The sequence below is a fragment of the Narcine bancroftii genome, chromosome 4 (genome assembly GCF_036971445.1).
Source record: "Narcine bancroftii isolate sNarBan1 chromosome 4, sNarBan1.hap1, whole genome shotgun sequence".
In the NCBI taxonomy this organism is placed as follows: Eukaryota; Metazoa; Chordata; class Chondrichthyes; order Torpediniformes; family Narcinidae; genus Narcine; species Narcine bancroftii.
In genome coordinates, this window is record NC_091472.1 from 129,072,968 (window position 1) to 129,093,925 (window position 20,958).

Here is a 20,958-nt window from a genome sequence, read left to right on the forward strand (position 1 = left end):
GATACAACTAAAAGAAGAGAATTGGCAGATAAAAAATAAAATATGAAACACTACAAACATATAAGGTGGAGAAGAACATAATGAAGACAAAACAGAAATATTATGAACTAGGGGAAAAAACGCACAAAATTCTAGCATGGCAGCTTAAGACAGAACAAACTAAGAGAATGGTATTGGCATCAAGGAAAAAAGACAAGCAAATCACATATAATCCAACGGAGATTAATGAAAACTTCAGAGAATTCTACGAACAATTATACCAAACTGAAAACGAAGGGAAAGAAGGCAAAATAGATGAATTCTTAACTAAAATTGAACTACCAAAATTACAAATAGAGGAACAAAATAAATTAACAGAACCATTTGAAATAGTAGAAATAAAAGAGATAATAAAAAAACTACCAAATAATAAAACACCAGGAGAGGATGGATTCCCAATAGAATTCTATAAAACATTTAAAGATTTATTAATTCCTCCCCTCCTGGAAGTAATCAACCAGACTGACAAAACACAAAGCTTACCAGATTCATGCAAAACAGCAATAATTACAGTAATACCAAAGCAAGGGAAAGATCCACTCGCACCAGCGTCATATAGACCAATATCATTACTTAACATAGATTATAAGATAATAGCTAAACTATTAGCAGACAGATTAGCAGATTATGTAGCTAAAATGGTAAATCTAGACCAAACTGGATTTATTAAAAAAAGATGCACAACAGACAATATTTGTAAATTTATTAACTTAATTCATGCAGTAGAAGGGAGTAAAGCGCCAACAGTAGCAGTTGCTTTAGACGCAGAGAAGGCCTTTGACAGAGTAGAATGGAATTATTTATTAAAAGTATTGCAAAAATTCAGTTTACCAGAGAAGTATATTAATTGGATTAAAGCATTATATAAGGGGCCATTGGCGAAAGTGACAGTAAATGGATATATATCAAAGCAATTTAATTTAAGCAGATCAACAAAGCAGGGATGCCCACTATCACCCTTATTGTTCGCGTTAGCTATAGAACCACTACCAGAATTGATAAGAACAGAAAATAATATAAAAGGGATAAAAATAAAAGATAAGGAATATAAAATCAGTCTATTTGCGGATGATGTTATAGTATACTTAACAGAACCAGAACTATCAATAAAAGAATTATATAAGAAATTGAAGGAATATGGAGAAGTGTCGGGTTACAAGATTAACGTAAATAAAAGTGAAGCAATGCCAATGAACAATGCGGATTTCTCAAAATTTAAGAAGGAATCACCATTCAGATGGCAAATGCAAGCAATAAGGTACCTAGGTATACAAATAAATAAAAATCTCAGCCATCTATATAAACTCAATTATTATCCACTAATGAAAAAATTACAGGGCGATTTAGAGCATTGGAAAGATTTACCACTAACACTAATAGGAAGGATAAACTGTATTAAAATGAACATTTTCCCAAGGATACTATACCTATTTCAGGCATTGCCAATACAATTGACAGAGAAATTCTTCAAGGAGTTAAAGAAAATAATAAGGAAATTTTTATGGAAAGGGGGGAAACCGAGGATAGCACTAGATAAATTAATAGAATGGTATAAACAAGGAGGCTTACAATTGCCAAACTTTAAAATTATTATAGAGCTGCACAATTAAGATACCTATCAGATTTTTATCAAACAAGGGAAAAGCCAGATTGGACTAGATTAGAACTAGATAAAATAGGGGAAAATATACCTGAACACATATTATATAAATGAGATGAAAAATTGGTACAACGTAGGAGTTCTCCAGTATTACATCATCTGCTCAATATTTGGAAGAAGATTCATGTAGAAAGGAATAAAACAAATTACCAATTACCAAAACTAATAATGACGCAAAATCAGTTACTCCCTTTTACAATAGATAACCTTTCCTTTAGAGAATGGGAGAAAAAAGGGATCAAAAGAATAGAAAATTGTAGAAAATTGTTTTTCAGGAAATAGATTATTATCCTTTGAACAAATGAAGGATAAATATAATATAACTCAAGATACAGTGTTGGCATATTACCAATTGAGATCCTGCTTGAAGGACAAATTGGGAAGCAGTCTGAGGTTACCAGAGGGAAGTAACTTTGAATATGTGATTACAGATACAATGCCAATCAAAAGATTTATAACAAATATGTATATTAAACTGCAAGAAAAGGAGAATGAGGAAACAAATGGTAAAACTAAACAAAAATGGGAACAAGATTTAAATATAAAGATAAAGAAGGAAACATGGGAGAAGTTATGCTCTGGAACGATGAGAAATATAATAAATACGAGGTTACGTATGATGCAATATAACTGGATACACAGGCTATACATTACACCTCAAAAGTTAAATAAATGGGACCCAACAGTATCTGACAGATGTTTTCGTTGTAAAAAAGAAATGGGAACAACAATTCATGCAATCTGGGCATGTGAGAAAGTAGAAAAATTTTGGGAAGATCTAAACCAGATATTAAATAAAATTACAGAAAACAATATACCAAAAAACCCAGAGATCTTCCTCCTAAGTAACATAAAAAACAAAGAATTTGGACTTGATGTGGATGGTGCACAAAAAAGATTTAAGATAGCTCTAGCCGTAGCAAAAAAATGTATTATGTCAACCTGGAAATTGGAAGATAATTTGAGAATACAACAATAGTACGTAGAAATGAATAAATGTATTCCATTAACAAAATAATATACAATTTAAAAAATAATATTGAAATATTTGAACAAATATGGGAGCCATACATGAAACACAATAGAGAAAACCTACCGGGGACATCTACCACCTAAATTAACAAAAGGAGAAGGAAATGAAAAGAATTGACTCAGTGGAATTTCTTGTTTATTTTTATTGAATGACAACATTGTTTGACTGGTTTAATGTGTCTTAGATTTTGTACTTTAAATGAATGGGGGGGGGGAGGTAGGGAGGGTGGAATGGGAGGAGGGAAGGGGGGGAGAAAATGACACCGTAGATACATTTTCCTTTTCAAATATATATCTTGGTCAGTGTGGTTTATGGTGTGAAAAATAAAAAATAAAAAAAACAAATCTCTGATGAGATCACACGTACTGTAGATGATTGTGTTTATTTCTGGTCACCTCATCATGGAGACGGGCAGAGGAGATTTAACAGGATGTTGCTTGGATTGGAAAAAAAAATCTGATGAAGCAAGGTTAGCAGAACTGCGACTTATCTCTTTGGAGCAAAGAAAGATAAGAGGAGACTTAGAGTACAAGATTTTGCAAGGCATCGATAAGGTGGACAGCAATGGATATATATCGAACCAATTTAAATGAAGTAGGTCAACTAGGCAAGGATGTCCACTATCTCCCTCACTGTACGCTTTAGCTACAGAATCCTTGGCAGAACTGCTAAGAACAGAAAATAAAAGGGATAAAAATAAAAGAGAAGGAATATAAATATAAAATTTGCAGATGATGTCATAGTATACTTAACAGAACTAGAATTATCAATAAAAAAATTACATAAGAAATTGAAGGAATATGGAGAAATATCGGGGTTCAAGATCAACGCAAATAAAAGTGAAGTGATGCCAATGAATAATGCTGATTTCACAAAGTTTAAGAAAGAATCACCATTTAAATGGCAAACACAAGCAATCTGATACTTAGGTATTAGACTAGATAATAATTTAGGCCATCTATACAAATTAAATTATCAGCCATTAATGAAGAAATTACAAGATGACTTCGAACATTGGAAAGATTTATCACTAACACTGATAGGAAGGGTAAATTGAATTAAAATGAATATCTTCCCAAGGATACGATACTTATTTCAATCATTACCAATTCCCTTAACAGAGAAATTCTTCAATGAACTAAAGAGAATAATAAGGAAATTCTTATGGAAAGGGGGAAACCAAGGATAGCACAAGATAAATTAACAGAATGGTACAAACAACGGGGCTTACAGCTACCAAACTTTAAGAATTATTATAGAGCAGCACAATTAAGACCTTTATCAGATTTTTATCAAACAAGGGAAAAACCAGATTGGACCAGGTTAGAGCTAGATAAAATAGGGGAGAAGGTACCAGAATATATACTATATAAGTGGGATGAAAAACTGGTGCAACATAGAAGTTCACCAGTACTGCACCATCTGCTCAACATTTGGAAGAAGATTCACGTGGAAAGGAATAAAACAAATTACCAACTACCAAAATTATTATTGACGCAAAATCAACTAATCCCTTTCACAATAGATAACCTTTCCTTTAGAGAATGGGAGAGAAAAGGGATCAAAAGAATAGAAAATTGTTTTTTTGGGAAATAATTTATTATCTTTTGAACAAATGAAGTACAGATATGGTATAACTCACAGTACAATGTTTGCATACCACCAACTGAAAATCTACTTAAAGGACAAATTGGGAAGCAGGTTGAGGATACCAGAAGGAAGCAGCTTTGAATATGTGATTACAGACACAATGATAATTAAAAGATTTATAACAAACATGTACATCAAGCTGCAAGAGAAAGAGAATGATGAAATAAGCTGCAAACCCAAACAAAAGTGGGAACAAGATCTAAACATAAAGATAAAGAATGAAAAATGGGGAAAAGCTATGCTCCGAAACTATGAGAAATACAATAAACATGAGGTTACGCATGATGCAATATAATTGGTTACACAGGCTATTTACCATGCCTCAAAAGTTAAATAAATGGGACCCAACAGTATCAAATAGATGTTTTCACTGTAAGAAGGAAATGGGAACAACAGTACATGCAATTTGGGCATGTGAGAAAGTGGAAAAATTTTGGGAAGATCTAAATCAGGTATTAAATAAAATCACAAAAATCAACATACTAAAAAATTCAGAGATCTTTCTTCTAAGTAATACAAGAAGTAAAGAATTAGACCTCAAACTGGATGAAGCGCAAAAAAGATTTATTATGATAGCCTTAGCTGGAGCAAAAAAATGTATAATGTCAACTTGGAAATCAGAAGAGAGCCTGAGAGTACCGCAATGGTACATAGAAATGAATAAATGTATTCCATTGGAAAAATAACACAGAATTTTAAAAGTCACAGTATTCGAACAAATTTGGGAACTGTACATGGAACACAACAGAGAGGGCCTACTACGGACCTCCATCCCCTAAAATGATAGAATGAGAAGAAGACGAAATGAACTGACCCAATGTTTAAAAGTAGATGACACAATTTTCTTGTTTAATTTCATTGTGTGATGACATTGTTTAATGGGTTTATTGTATTGTAGATGTTGAACGTTTAGTGGGTAGGAAGTGGGGGGTGGGAAGGAGGGAGGGAAGGGAGAGAGGAAAAAGGGGAGAAAATGACACTGTATATTCAAGAGGGAAATGTTTGTGTGTATTTTGGTTAATATGGTTCATAGTGCGAAAATTTAAAAAGAAATTTAAAAAAGATAAGGTGGACAGCCAGCGCCTTTTTCCTAGGGTGGGAATAGCAAACACCAGAGGACATATCTGCAAAGTGAAGGAAGGAAAGTTTAAGGGAGACATCAAGGATAAGTTTTTTTTTAAAAATATAGATAAACACAGTTGTGGGTGACTGGAATGCCTTTCCAGAGATGGTAGTTGAGACTGAAACATTAGGGGCATTTAAGTGACTTTTAAGACGGCACATGGATGAAATAAAATAAGGTTACAAGGTGGGAAGGGTTTCGTTTTTTTTTGGTAGGAATAAATCAGTCAGCTCAAAACTGAGGACTAAAGGGCCTGTACTATGTTGCAATGTCTATGTTCTATATTCAAATATAGAGTTTAGGAGAGACATCAGGTGCATCCTTCAGATGCATGGTAATTTGAAGTAGTAGTCCATAAATTAGATTATTTTCTTGGTAAAATGTAACCAAATTAACTCCCACAATGTATCATGTCTAAAATACCACTGATTTTTTTTTCATTGTACATCTCTATTTTTTTTTAAAGCAGAACATACTCAGTTTCATTAACTATTATCTTTCGGAGATCAATCAAGTTCAAATTTATTTGTTCAAACTTACAACAGTGTTCTTCAGTCCTCAATGCAAACATGCATATATAGAGACAGGTACAGTATATGTATACATAAATTTCAAATAAATATCAATAAATAAATAAACATATAGTAGGGTCTCAAACAGTTGTTGCAGCAGTTCATCATTCATTCAACATTCTCACTGCTTGAGGGAAAAAGCTGTTCCTCAGCCTGGTGCTTCTGGCTCTGATACTTCTGTATTTCTTTCCTGACAGGAGTAGCACATGGGATGGTATGGGTACTCACTGATTTCATGAGACCTCTTAAAAAAACCAAAATGATCCTGGTAAACCACATCAATGGAGACAGAGGGAGATTTCAGTAATCCTCTTGTGCTTTTGTGGTCCTGTGATAGACCGCCAATCCAATTCCTCACAGCACCATACCACACTGTGATGCAACCAGCCAAAATGTTCTCGATAAGAGCTCCTGTAGAAAGTAAGTAGAATGGTGGCTGGTAGCCTTGCCAGCCTCAGCCTTCTAAGAAAGTGCAGTTGCTGATGTGCCTTCGTGACAAGTGAAGAGATGCTGTGTGTCTGAGGTGGACTCCAAGGAACTTGTTGCTCTCCACTTTCTCCAGGACTGAGCTATTAATATGTAGTGGAGGGTGGTTTTCTCTGTGTGGTGAATGTCTGCCAAGCTGCCTGTCTCCCCTCTGGCGAGCCTTGCTGTACTAACATTGGCTGTGCATTATCTCTACTGTTAAGGACGCTCCCCTTGGATATAATTGTATATGCATCTATTGTCTTTCATTGTTGTACCATGAGTTTTTGCTAATAAAATTGAAGTGCCAATTGATGAAGTAGGCAAAGACGATGTAGTCAAACAATAATCATGGCTTTTATTTCATGGCTACAGATTTCTGATCAGTGACAAGAGTAAATTTTCTGCTGGCTTGAAACTGTTTCCAGTAGCGAACAGCTTCGATAATAGCCTGGGCTTCTTTTTCAATGGAAGGATGTTTAAGTTCAGGTCCGTGTAACGTGCGGGAGAAGAATACCACAGGTCTGCCCTTTTGATTAAGGGTTCCTGCCAAGGCACAATCTGAGGCATCAGTTTCCACTTGGAATTGGACATCCTCGTCAATGGACGAGAGTGCAGCTTTGGCAATATCAGCTTTAATTCTCTTGAAAGCCTTCAAGGCCATTGGAGAGGGAGGAAAAGATTTAGTGTCAGAGGGCGTGCCTTCGTGGCGTAGTCGCGAACCCATTTGCAGTAGTAGGAAAAGAATCCCATACACCTTTTAAGGGCTTTTGCTGAATTTGGGGGTGGTAACTTCTTAAGGGGACCATTCTTTCCGGGTCAGGGCGTATTTCGCCCTTGCGGACAATGCAGCCCAGAATGGGTAGGCTCTGTCGCGTTGAACACACATTTGCCCTCGTTAAATGTATTGCTAAAATTTTCTTTAAGTTGTTGTCGTGCTCAGCCTGTGTTTTCCCACAGATAGGGACATTATCCAGATAGGGAAACGTACCCTGTAACTCATACGTCCTAACAATCTTATCAATTTCCCTCTGAAACACAGACACACCATTTGTGACCCCAAAAGGTACCCTTTTAAATTGGCACTTCACTCTGGTCTTCCTGAAGTTCACAATCATCTATTTGAGACTCAGATTGTTATTCTTGCACCATTTCAGGACATTTTCCACCTCTTCTCTAGAGTACAAGTCATTGTTGCTGTTGAGGCCATTTACTTTGTATCATCTGCAAAGTTGATGACTCCGTTGGAGCTAGACATGACGTTGCAGTTGTGGGTCAGTGTCACAAATAGGGGCGGACTGAGCACACAACTGTGAGGCACACCAGTGCGCAGAGCAATAGTGCCCAACATTCTGCTGGCATCCCTGACAGACTACAGTCTTTCCATCAGGAAAGACAGAATCCAGTTATAGAGGGGTGTAGAGTCGAGCAAGGATAGTTTCTCCATCAGCCTCAGTATACGATCGTATTAAACATCGCGGTGAAGTCAAGAAACAGCACCTTGGTGTAAGAGGCATCATTCTCCAAGTGGGTCAGGTCAGAGTGAATAGACAAGGCTATAGCCGAAATCAGTCTAATGGCTCTGTTTGCAGGTAAATTGAAAGGTGTCTGGGAAGTGCACCAGATGCTCAATCATTTCATAATGGTGAAGGTCAGTGCCACTGGGCAACAGTCATTAAGGCCTGTTACTATCACCCTCTTTGGTACAGGGATGAAGGTGGCTGCTTTGAAACTTGCAGGAATGACGGACTGCTACAATGAGGTGGTGAAGATCGCCAGAAGGACTCAGTCAATTGATATGTTATCTGGTGCCACTGTCTTGAGTGGGTTCACCTTGGATAGAATTCTCATCTCAGCCACAGCTATGCAAGGAGCCTGTTATTCAGGGGGAGACAGAGTTATGTTTGGTGTCAGCCTATTCTTCTCAAAGCGCACACAGAAGATATTCAGCCTATCCGGAAGGGAAGGGTCATTATCAGTGACTTGAAAGGTTGTCTTGTGATGTCATTCTTTTGATATCTTGCCAACAGTGCGGTACAGCTGACCATGGAACTTCTGTGCATACTCACGGACTGCACAGGAGAGATCAGCCCTGACTGATTTTAGTGCTATCTTGTTTCCTATCCTGAAGGCTGCATCCTGAGCCGAGATGTACATGGACCTTAGCATCACGATTTTTGGTTGGCCCTGGTTGTGTAGCACTTTATCTGTGTCTATGCATTTGAATACACGAGCTCAGTGGCTTAATTAGCATCAGTTTATTAGCTGTTGTAGGTGACTGCCTCCCTGAAACAACTCCTGCCCATCTCTCAAAACAGTCCTGTAGTGGTGATGTGTTCTAGTTCCTCCCTGGCATGTCCTGCTCTCCCTGTCAATTGGTTTGTTTTTCTTTTAAACCAGCACTCTGTATGTTGGGATTAGCAGGACAGATATGTGGTCTGAGTATCCAAGGTGGAGGCAAGTGGTAGCCTTATATACACCAGAGAAAAAATGGTGCACATTTGATCTTGGGTATTCGTTCCTCTGGTAGTGAAATTGACCATGCTGTTGAAACCATGGTCAAATAATTTTCAGTTGGGCATAGTTGAAGTTGGCGAGCTAGTATCACACATTGCACTTCTAACTGCAAATCTAGGTTGCTTATTGCTCAAGTCAACTGCTGTGGCAAGCAGGATAGCACATCTTCAAGCATCTTTTCTTTTTCATCAATTTATATTTCAGAGTGAAATCATAATTTTCAAGCCTTGGGATTAATCTTTGCACTCTTGCTATTACAATTTTGCAGATTTGCTGTGGAAATTATTAAATTTACTTCTGGAGAGATGAGTGTGGACATTCTAATATCTATACATGACCCCATTTCTTCAACATGAATATTTTAAGATGCAATTTTCTTTTCAGCTTATACTTTGAGATATCAACTTGTGAAACTATTTTCCTGTTGCAGTCGATTAGGTTGTCGCAGGCACACCATGTTTTAAGTCTGTTAATGAAATAATTCATGTCAAATTTATCCCAGAAAACTTCTCAGTGCTCCAACCTCATCAGGTTTTCATCTCCATGACTTTCACTGATTTTTTTTTTCCCAAGTTTGGGTTTCCTGGCACTTTGCAAATTTCATGGAGATAACAGTGTGGGTTTTGTCACCCTCTCTGGATAAGGTTGTTATCTACAATAACTGCTTCCTTACATCTTTGATCATTTTAGTTTTATTGTTGTCTAGATCAGTGGTTTTCAAACTGCCCCCCCCCCCCCCTAAACTTACATTCCACTTTAAGCAATTCCTGTGCCATAGGTGCTCTGTGATTAGTAAGAGATGACTTAAGGTCATATGTGAGTGAAAAGAAAAAAATTTGAAAACCACTCTCGTTATGTGCACGGTTTCATAACTCCGAAGGAAATGGACCAATGACAATTTTTTCTCAAGCAAAATATTTCAGTATAATTGGGTCGAGAGCAGTGATTCTCAACCTTTCCTTCCAGCTCACATATCACCTTAAGCAATCCCTTACTAATCACAGAGCACTTATGTCATAGAGATTGCTTAAGGTGAAATGTGAGTTTTGGGGGACAGTTTGAAAACCACTGGTCTGATGATCTGTTAAATGTTGTCAAGATAGAGATTCCCCACCAGTTTTAACTTCCACTAATTATTCCTGACATGTTTGCCTGTGTTGTATATGGTTATTGGTATGTTACCCAAGTTCATACATCTCCACATTTCTTCAACTGCTAATTAGGCTTCTCTCACCACACAGACTTGCCCTGTTAGTAAGTTCATCGGTTTTGATTATTGTTTCTTTATACTCCATTTCCAACAAGTTCCAAGCTTTTTCTTCACCTGAACTAGTACTTAATGTCAAGCTCAGGAAATTACTGGTATTAGTTTAATTTTAGGTAATACTGATAATATGCAAAATTTAAAGCAACTTTTATCAAAATATTCAGGATAGATTTGGTTAAGGTCTGTTTTGCTTCTTCTTGCTGGGCATTTTTCCCCAAACAAACACATGGCATTCAATTCCTAATACTGTCTTTACCACTTATTGCACCAAGCTTGGTAATTTATTTTTGTCTGCAATATAGAATGGATTGTTAACTTTTATTTATTTAAGCATCACTGTGATTTGGATCTTCCCAAATTGTGGAATCTCATCTCCACTATATTCATATTATTTGTTGCAAGACATTATCATTTATATACTCATAGTCTTTCTAGGTTTCAAAGATGGTCTTTTGCTACAATCCAAGTAACATGATGCCATGCGCTTCTACATCTACAGTACTTTCAGCTTGACTGAGGCTTGGTTCCTTGGAAAGTTTTGTGGCCATTATTTCCCTGAAAACTACAATGTATAGCCATTCATGCATTTGTACTTTAGAAATTCCATCTTCCACGCAATAGAAACTTTGGCCATTTCCTTTCCAGTGATCCTTTTACTCTTCCTGTGCACAATGTTTAATGTTTTAACTTTTGATTTACACATCTTTTATCAGTGGTCAAGCTTGCTATGTGATCTGCTCCCTATTCCCAATCAAAAAATCCCTGGGAATGCAAATAAGTACTAATTGACCTGAGGCACCAACCTAAAGAGATTTATTTGTATCACGCTTTTGTTGTTGTACTTTTAAGCCTTAAAAAATAAAAATTAAAAAATCAACATACTAAGTTGGATTACAGACTCAGGTTTGGAACTAGTGTTTGAACATTGTAGGTAATCGTTCTCTACACACAATGCAGTTCACCAAATACATATCCAGTCAACTTGCATCTGTAACAGAGATTCCAATATTGCCCCTGATCAAAACACTGCTCCCCAAATTGCATTGTGGATTTTACTTATTTTGAGGTATAATGAACATTATCTTCATCTCAACTCAACAAGAAATACATCAGAACATCAACTAGTATGGATGCCATTTTTTTTAAAAAAAGAAAAACAACCTATTATATGGATAATAACTGTTGACAATATCTGCCCAAAAGCCAAATCTCAAGATAACAACTAATCATGCTTTAATTGTAAAGAAAGATCCTAATTCTCATACCTGTAGCAGTCCATGTGAATGCTCTGACTGGCTTTGAACTCTCCCTGGCTGTCCTTCTGAAAGCCAATCTCTCTGTACATGCTCAAACCATGTACTGCAGCTCGCGTTTCCACAAAAGGCCTGAAAAATGAACCAAATTACAATTCTGAAGCCACTTTTCCTATCCCCGAAGCAAAATAACATCATAGTTGCAACAAAAAAAAAAATGACCAATGCATTTTACATTAATCTGCACTATACTTGTGACTTCTAGTGATTGAAATATGGTACTGAAGGAAATTATGAATTTCTAATTTTGCTGTTCAGGGAAATTAACCCAGCCCAACACTGCTCCAAAAAGAAATCTCTGCAATTCAGAAACATTTGCTTCTCGAATTTCACTTTTATGCATAAAATGAGTAATCTCTATGGTAGTCTGCAATCTTATAAAACCTGAGAACACAATATCTAGATAAGAGACTGTCCATAAAGGCAAATAACACTGTAAAGTCCAGTAACATAAAATTACCAAGTATATTTGAGGAAAAATTGTTAGAGTTGTAGCATCAATCATTGCATGATGAACAATAAAACACTTACCAATCAAAAGAGTCACCATTATATGTCACAAGTATGTTAGGTTTAGTTTCTTGTAAGTGTTCAAACCATCTCCGAATTAAGCTTGCCTAAACCAAAAAAGTGAAATATCAAATTACCACATCTCATGCCTGATAACATTGTATTGGATTATTCAGCTGAACTTGTAAAAAGCACTAAATCATTCCATACAAACATTCAAAATGTTAGATTAAGCCATCATTAATGAAACACATTTCACCCACCTCATCTGGCTCATTGAATACACAAAAAGGGCCCTCATATTCAGGCTTCGGTGTAAACTCAAAATCCTCAATGTCTTCAGATACAATTTCTCGGTTTGTAATTAAATAGCCCTGAAAATAGGGAGGAAAAAAACCTAAATACATACTTCAATTAAAATTACACATTAGTACAATGCAGCTAATAAGATTCCAACAACATACGATCCTGGATACCTGTACATAAACAATTTCAACACAGTGAACTTTCTCAGCCATCAAAAACTTAAAAAAGAGATTACCAGAAGAGGGAGTTGAAATTTGAGTCAAAATTGATTTTAACAAGCGGGAGCAGTGTAAAGGAAAGAGATTGGGGAATAGGACACAAGGAGCTAAAGATATAAATGTCAACTTTACATGGATGCATCAGATGCTCAAGTTGGAAGAAACAAAAAATTACGTGGGAGGATAAAAGTGGCCAAAATGATGAAATGCATTGTTGGAATGGTGATAAAAATATTTAACAGTTGAATCATTAGGTACTGGGAAAGCAATAAAAAGGTATAATATAGGTGGCTGAGTGGGGCTTGATAATGGGTTTGATTATACCAATGGATTTGAATGAGTGCTGGGTGGGAGTCCAACAAGAAAGCTAGGACTCAGTGGGTTGAGCAGCATTTCTGGAAACATAGGATTAGTCGACATTTTAGGTCAAGATGCTGCATAGGGAGAGGGTAAAAACATGACATGCAGAGAATCTGTTGAGTTCTTCCAGTAGTTTGTTTTTTGCTCCAGACTACGGCATCTCCAGGCTCTTGCGTCTCCAATGAAATCATAAAGTTCTATAAGCAGGTAATAAACACGCAGAGTTACATGGTGCATAATGGGGAGCCAAGGAGAGGATTTCCACCTTTCTAAATTTTAATTGGTCTCCGATTGCAATACTCATGTATCGATACGGACTAAAAGACAGGGTTTAATCTTTTTCCTGATTTCATTATAATATGCTGTATTTTACATTTAAGTTTGTAAAGTAAGTCATGGAAGAACAGTGCAGAAATGGTTTTCAACTCTTACAAGATCATCATCTTATTTTAAGTGCTAGAACTAGCATCTTTCACTCTTTATTACAAATATCCAAACAAACCTGTCCATCAATCATGTAGGAAATCATCATAATCTGATCATTTTCAGCATCTGGAAATTTTAATGGTAGTTTTGTGGTTTCAATATCAAAAGCCAAAACAACAGGATCCTGAAAAAGTATGCAAAGAAAATATAAATAATCCATCAACACAAATGAACAAATAATCCAAATATAAAAGACAAGTAAAAACTTTAAATTTGAGTCTTGTATTTGCAATTAGAGTAATTTTTCAGAACAAATCCCTGAAGAGAAATAACATGGAAGATTAAAGATTTACTCTGCTCATCGAAAATAATTATGGAATCATGATCCTTGAGGAATTAACTATAACTGAGACTTTACTGGCAAATTTTAGTTTCAATCAGCAAATGTACCCAATTGACAATTTATTAAAAATAAATAGCTGATAATTGGAGGTGGAATCATCTATAAAATTTGTATTAATCCATATAGTCATGCATTACTTACTGGTCGTTCAACTAAATCATCCCTACGCATTATCTCAGGAGGATAGATACCACCACGGATTTGAATGTTGTACCAATGTGCCTAGAAAGTAAAACAATCACATTGGAACAAAAGAAACATTAGCAGGAATACACTTTCCAGCTTTTTGCCTGCTCTACCATTCCTCTATATTATGGTCGATCTCCTTCCGCAAAGCCAGATTCTTGCACTTTCCTCAGATTCACTTAGTCAGAAAATAAAACAAATTAAAAAATGTTCAAAAATTACAATGTGATTGAAACTGGAGAAATAAACTAAATTATAAACACATTTATGACATTTAAAACAATTGAGCACTTTTCACTCAATTAGAACAAGTCACCAGCAGAAAAAGTGGAACAATAGACTCCTACTCCAAATAATTTATAGTTGAGGTTAAAAAGACTAACAGCCTTAAACTTAAAAGCACTTTCAGAAAAACCAAGCCACGAGCACAAAAGTTCCATTAAAATTTAAATGGATCTTCTGACAACTCCTGGCTACTCAGCAGTCAGACTGGAGAGTCAGAAAACTGAGAACTGGTAACATGATTGCAAATTGCACAAGATACAGGAATCCACCAGAAATAGGAAAATCTGAATGCCATTCAGAATAGTTCAAAACCAGTTTGGTTTCAGATCAAGTTAATAGCTCTCTTTATATTACATCAGAGATAGCCTTGGCCTAATTGGGCTAATGCATACAATAGCAGATATACAATCAAAACACTCACCACTTGAATCTTCAGATCAATGGACACTCGAACATGATAAGGAACATCATATTCTCTAATGTCAATAATGTTTTCCATCTGATCAGAAATTTTTTTTGATGTTCCTTCCTCTTCTGTCAGGTTGCCCCCAGCCAAGACACTACAATGATAAATAAACAAGAAATGCCATACATTCCTCTATAGCACAAATATAAATTGATGGAAACACAACGATTTGGTAATTTGCTAATTATATAATCCACAAAATTTATCCCTGAACTTGTGATTAAATTTTGATCACCAGCTATTTTTAATTTCAGTGCACAAAATTTTTCCTCAATCCTCTGGCTTCTTAGTAATTGGGATAGAATAGGTAACAATTGGCCAAGTCTCTTTCAGAAGGAAAGCAAGAGAAGAAAATTCATGAACTTTAGAACCACCTTCCACAGTTTGGATAGAACAGTGTCAGCCATATGTGCTTCATTTTTTCCCTCTTCAATAAGTAATAAAATTTTATTCTTTCATAACAATATTATGACATCAATATAGCTTTCAGTTAAAAGATGGGCACTCAATGTCCTACAAAATTAAACTGAAGCAAATAGGTATTGTATATTTACACTAAAAAAAATTGACAGTTAAAATAAAAACTGCTTCCATTTATTGTAAAATTGCTTTTTTTGTAAAAAAAAAGAAACTGCCTGAACCGGATACTTCGTTCTTGCATTGATTAGGCAAGTACCCCAGTACAAAAAAAATGTGAAAGCACAGGTAGATTTTCCAACACATTTTAATTATGCTGATTTCACCCCCCCCCCCCCCATAGAAAAGGACATATTTGCAATCTACTATGCAGACACAGGGCCACCAGATAATGTCAGCAATTGCCTTCCAGTCAAATAGCTTTTTTAAAAGTCCTAAACTAATCTGGCTCCCCAACATTTCATTCATCACCAAACACTGGTTTTAGACTAATTAGTTTCCAAAAATTATAATTCTGTATTCAGATATTCTGTTTTCTGCACCTTGATATGCATGAAATTCCATCCAACAATATTCCTCACATAATTTTATACTGATAGTCTCTCAACAAAGGCTATGAAGTTTGTTCTGACATTTGGGTTGCCTGGTCAGTATTTCTTTTTAATCATCCATGTTCTTCAAAGACTCTTTTCCAAACAACTTGCACTCACCTATGTGCAACTGTATCTTCCACCTCTTGGCCCATCCTACAAACTAATCTACATCATCCTGAACAGAACACAAAAAATAGGAGCAAGTCATCTAGCCCTTTAGGCCTGCTCTGTCATTCAAGCTCATGGCTAAGCTTCTCCATCAGTACAACACAAATACCCTCCAGCAATTTTGAATGAGCAATTATTGAAGCACAACATGCTCCAAGATCTAGAATTCCAAAGATTCAACAATCTCTTCTCAAGCCCAAATTGCCTACCACTTATTTGCAAGCTGTGTGGGTCTAAGATTCCTTTGCAAAGTCTCCTTCTTGCATTACTTCTCACCAACACAAATACAACTTCCTTTCATGCAACTCAAATTCCCTCATCACCAAGGCCAAAAAGTTATTTACCTTCCTAATCATTTGCTGCACCTTCACACTTGCTTTCTGTGACATGTTCAAGCAAGTGACATGTTGAATGACAAAATGACACCATCCCTCCCTACTTCCAAATGCTCTGCTTTTCTGTCATGCACACAAACATGAATGACTTTGTGGCAGTACATCTTGAGGCAAGCGGACCGGCCCCGCTTGTCATGTACGCAGTGGGGCAGCCGGCCAAAATGGCACTGTCGGGGGTTTCCTCCCAACCTCGGCACCAGGCTCAGAAGCCCGCGCTTGGGGACCCACGAAACACCCCGGTGATGTCAGGGACCCCCAGCGTGGTTCACAGCCAGGTCCGGGCTGGGAGCATAAGACTAGCCAGGCAGCCTGCAATAAATCAGTTTTGCTCACTGAATTCAACCCGTCTGGTTGTGCGATCCTTCAGTTAGCAGTGTAGCCGCTGCTACAACCTCCCTTTTATTAAAAAAATTCCATTCTTACTCACTTAGCTTGTCATTATCCCCTTAACTTTTTTTTGCATCTTCCTTAATACAAAGTCTGTTCAGTAACATCAGTAAAGTTGAAAATACAGTACATGGCCCTGAATCAAGTTATCAATAAAGAATATGCATAACTGAAGCCTGAGCACAGATCCCTGCAGTACCTCACGATCACAGCCTGCCAGCTGAAAAAGATAATTTACTCCCATTATTTATTTTGTCTGATAACTCTCAAATATTAGTATGTTATCCTTGGTTCAATGTACTTTAGGTTTGCTGTCCCACCTGTGCAAGATCTCAAAAAAAAATTTAAACAATTTAATTTCCACCCAATCTATTTACCCATCACAAAAACTTGTTGCAGTTGAATTGAATTCATTTTGACCCTGTTCAATTCTATTATTCCTTTCAAATTCTTCTGTTATTACATCCTTCAATAGACATTCTAGCATTTTCCCTACCACCAATGCTCGGATAACAGGCCAGTAATTCCCCATTTTCTCTCTTCCTCCTTGAATGGTAAGGTCACAATTGCTACCATCCAATTCACAGGAAAAATTCCAGAATCTATAGAGCACTTCAAAGCTCAAGAAAATACATTTACCAAGTTTTAAAGTTTTTTTTTTAGCATTTGTTCAAAATTAGAATAGAATAATCTGAGTGACAGCAGCAACTAATTTTTTTTTCTACAAGCGATTACTACACAACAATCAAGCATGTCAGGGTTCAAAGTGACCTACAAATGAAATTCCCCACAAAAGGAATTAACATGTTGAAAGTTATCCAGGCAATTTCAGCAGACTCCATTATAAACTTACGCAAAAGTCACAAGTGTTATGTATTACAAGCCATAAAGGGCCCCGAGTGACATAAATGGTGACTCTGTCTGTCTTATGGCAATATTACATGTAGGGTAATATTACATTTTCTGTATTGTTACATGACAGTAAGGAATCTTGAATCTTAAAAAAAACTAAATAAGCTGTGAAACAGCAAAAGCACTTTAATGACAAAAATAAGATGAAAACCATAAATAGCATTACCTGGACAACATAACTGTGTAGGCATCATTTGATTTCTCCCTTTCTTTGTTTTTCATCACTGCTGGAAAAATTTCCTTCCGAACTTTTATCAGGTCATCAACGGTGTTAAAGGCAAGCTTAATGTACATCCTCTTCAACCCAACTAGATGGTTTGGCTGCAGAATAAACATATTTAATGATAACATTACACCATGCAAATGTATTTTTGTGGAGGTGGAATAAAAGCAGAGGGAAGACATAATAAGCCAAGACAACTTACCAAATCCAGGTCCTCTTTCAGAATGGTTGTAATTTTACTTAATTTCCCTTGAAATTTCTTGGACAAGAATGATGACACCTCTCGCTCACATCCCTGTTTAAAATTTAATTTTTTTTTAAAATTTAGACATACAGCATAGTGACAAGCCCCATCAGCCTAATGAACCTGTGCCACCCAATTGACCTACAACCTCCCCCCATATGTTTTGAATGGTGGAAGGAAACTGGAGCACTGGGGAAAACCCACACAAACATGGAGAAAATACAAACTCCTTAGAGTCAGCGGGGGGAATTCAAACTCCAGTCTTGATTGCTGGCACTGTACCAGCGTTGCGCTATCCACTACACCAACTGTGCTGCCTTTATTTTAAAGTTTCAAAGTTATCTTCACTCCAATTCATTTCACTTTTTATTTCACATTTTTTCAATAATATTTTAAAACAATGACATTAATCACAAGTAAGGAAATCATTCTTAAATAGTAAAGATTTTTTGTTAATTTTTGTTCAAATACATTAGCAGCCCCGCCCCCCCCCCCCCCCAAAAAAAAACAGGTACTCTCCAAAATTCAAGTGTTTTAAGTTGATTTTTTCTTCTTTGGCTTGGCTTCGCGGACGAAGATTTATGGAGGGGGTAAAAAGTCCACGTCAGCTGCAGGCTCGTTTGTGGCTGACAAGTCCGATGCGGGACAGGCAGACACGATTGCAGCGGTTGCAGGGGAAAATTGGTTGGTTGGGGGTTGGGTGTTGGGTTTTTCCTCCTTTGCCTTTTGTCAGTGAGGTGGGTACTCTCCAAAATTCAAGTGTTTTAAGTTGATTTACAAAACATAATAAACCCACATACTTAAAAAAAATATTGTCTTATGGAGAGAAAAGGTCCAAGCAATAAACTTGTGGGAGACAAATCTAAACCTTGTTAAGGTTTCTGGATAACTTTCTACATACCTTTTTTGTGGCAACATAGAAATAAGGTTGGAAAGGCAAAGCAACCTGAAAAGAAGAAAGTGACAATGAACTGACAAATGGGATTAAGTAAAACAAGAGCTTTGTTTCTAAATGAAATTCAGCATGATACTTTAATATCAAAATATTGCAGGTATACAAAAATCCCAAAAAAGAAAACCACATTCAATTAATCATAAAAGCCACTGTTCATCCTGTCGATTTTATAGTCTCTATAAATTTAGCAGTTGAGATCCCAAAACCATTAGTAGGTAGAAAAGGTTAACTGTATGGCTCAGAAGAGTAAATGAGAAACATCGGATTTTGCTGGGAGTTTCAAATATGGAACAAGTAGTAAAAACCTGGAAATACTCAGGTCAGTAAGCATCTTGGAGGTAGAAACATTTAACAAGTATTTGAACCAAAATGTTAACTCCTGCACCTGTCCACAAATAAGAGTCACAGCATGGTAATAGGCCCTTTGGCTTATGAGGTAGTGCCATCCAAATACACCAATTAATCTACATATTCTGTATGTTTTTGGAGGGTGAGAGGTAACCGGAATAAGTAAAGAAACCCCATATAGGCACAGGGAGTACATACAAACTCCTTCCAGGCAGTGCCAGATTTGAACTCCAGTCACTGTCACTAACTGCTACGCTAACTATGCCCTCTGCTGGGTATTGCACTCATTCTGGTTTTATTTTGGGTTTTTGCATTTGCAATTTTTATTGGATGACAAATTTAAATTAATATTTTCAGCTGAACAGTTCATTGTACTGTCAGAAATTGAAAACATCTCCATTATGCTAAAGGTACTAACTGGGCAGAATTCTAAATTCATAACATGAAAAAAATATATACACCTAACAAATGCAATCAGTTCATTTTAATAAATCTAAAAATTAGGAACTAAATCTAAACTGCAATTGAAGCTACAAGTTTAATGTGTAATAGAGCTGAAAAGAAGATCTCCCATAAATTCACTGAATGGTAAAATGTACTAGAGGAGAACGTGGTCTTTTTATGCAAGATGTCTTATATCTAAGTTGCCCTCTTAAAATATTGAATTACATGCTATGGGACCATATTCTTTCTCAAATACAAATTCATTGAAGTACAGTAATTTGGCAAATATATGCACAAATTGACAGCTAGACACAAAACTAATCACAATCCTGAAGAGTTTCAGGGTAATAAAGAGTAATCAAGAATATTTGTTAAAATATGTTGTAACAAAAAATACAAGAACCTGGTGTTTATTTCAGAATTGTGCACACTTTTAGTTTGACCGCAGATCACATACAGTACTTCCTACAAATCTAGTCCCCACATTATAGGCAAGACACAATTGTGCTGCAAAGGATGAAGACACTTAGAATTGGGGAAGAAATAATTCACCCAAAGAATGGCAGGTTTTTGATTTCACTGAGGAAAAGGGTAATCGAGGCAGAAATCTACAGACCATAGAAAAAGGACTCCAATGTTCATTTATAATGGTTCTACGTGGATGGTTATGGACCTGCTGATGGAAGGCGAGGAGGTCAAAAAGCTTTTTTCGTTTACAACAGAAACTGACAACCAGACCAAATGATCACCTTCTGTGTCATAAATATTCTATAATTCATGAGACAGAGTCAAATCATATATATCTTCTGTGCATGCAGTCATGGAATAGAAATACAAGTATTTTTCATTAGACTACCACAAACCTTAAATCTGCTTCCATCCTCCTCAACAAAGTAATAATCCACAACACTGATCATTCTCTTGTCTTCATCCAGGATTTCAGCCTGCAAACCAAATTGTACACACTTAGCTTGGTAAACAAAGACTGTGTTTGTTATTACAACTTCGTTATAATGCACAAGATTTTTTTGTTCCCTTTATTAAAAATAAACAAAACTGGGTGCATCATTTAC

At 36.3% G+C, this 20,958-nt stretch overlaps 1 protein-coding gene across 1 annotated transcript in view; it reads right to left on the reverse strand.

Moving 5' to 3' along the window:
- pole (polymerase (DNA directed), epsilon) overlaps positions 1–20,958 on the reverse strand; it is a 147,534-nt gene that overhangs the window by 120,016 nt on the left and 6,560 nt on the right. The window contains exons 3-12 of the mRNA XM_069932838.1: positions 20,749–20,829; positions 19,040–19,084; positions 18,097–18,189; positions 17,838–17,992; positions 14,755–14,893; positions 14,004–14,084; positions 13,536–13,643; positions 12,413–12,523; positions 12,171–12,256; positions 11,592–11,711 (exon numbers count right to left, since the gene is read on the reverse strand). Of these exons, the coding sequence (XP_069788939.1) occupies positions 11,592–11,711; positions 12,171–12,256; positions 12,413–12,523; positions 13,536–13,643; positions 14,004–14,084; positions 14,755–14,893; positions 17,838–17,992; positions 18,097–18,189; positions 19,040–19,084; positions 20,749–20,829 (1,019 nt within the window). The remainder of the gene's footprint in view (positions 1–11,591; positions 11,712–12,170; positions 12,257–12,412; positions 12,524–13,535; positions 13,644–14,003; positions 14,085–14,754; positions 14,894–17,837; positions 17,993–18,096; positions 18,190–19,039; positions 19,085–20,748; positions 20,830–20,958) is intronic.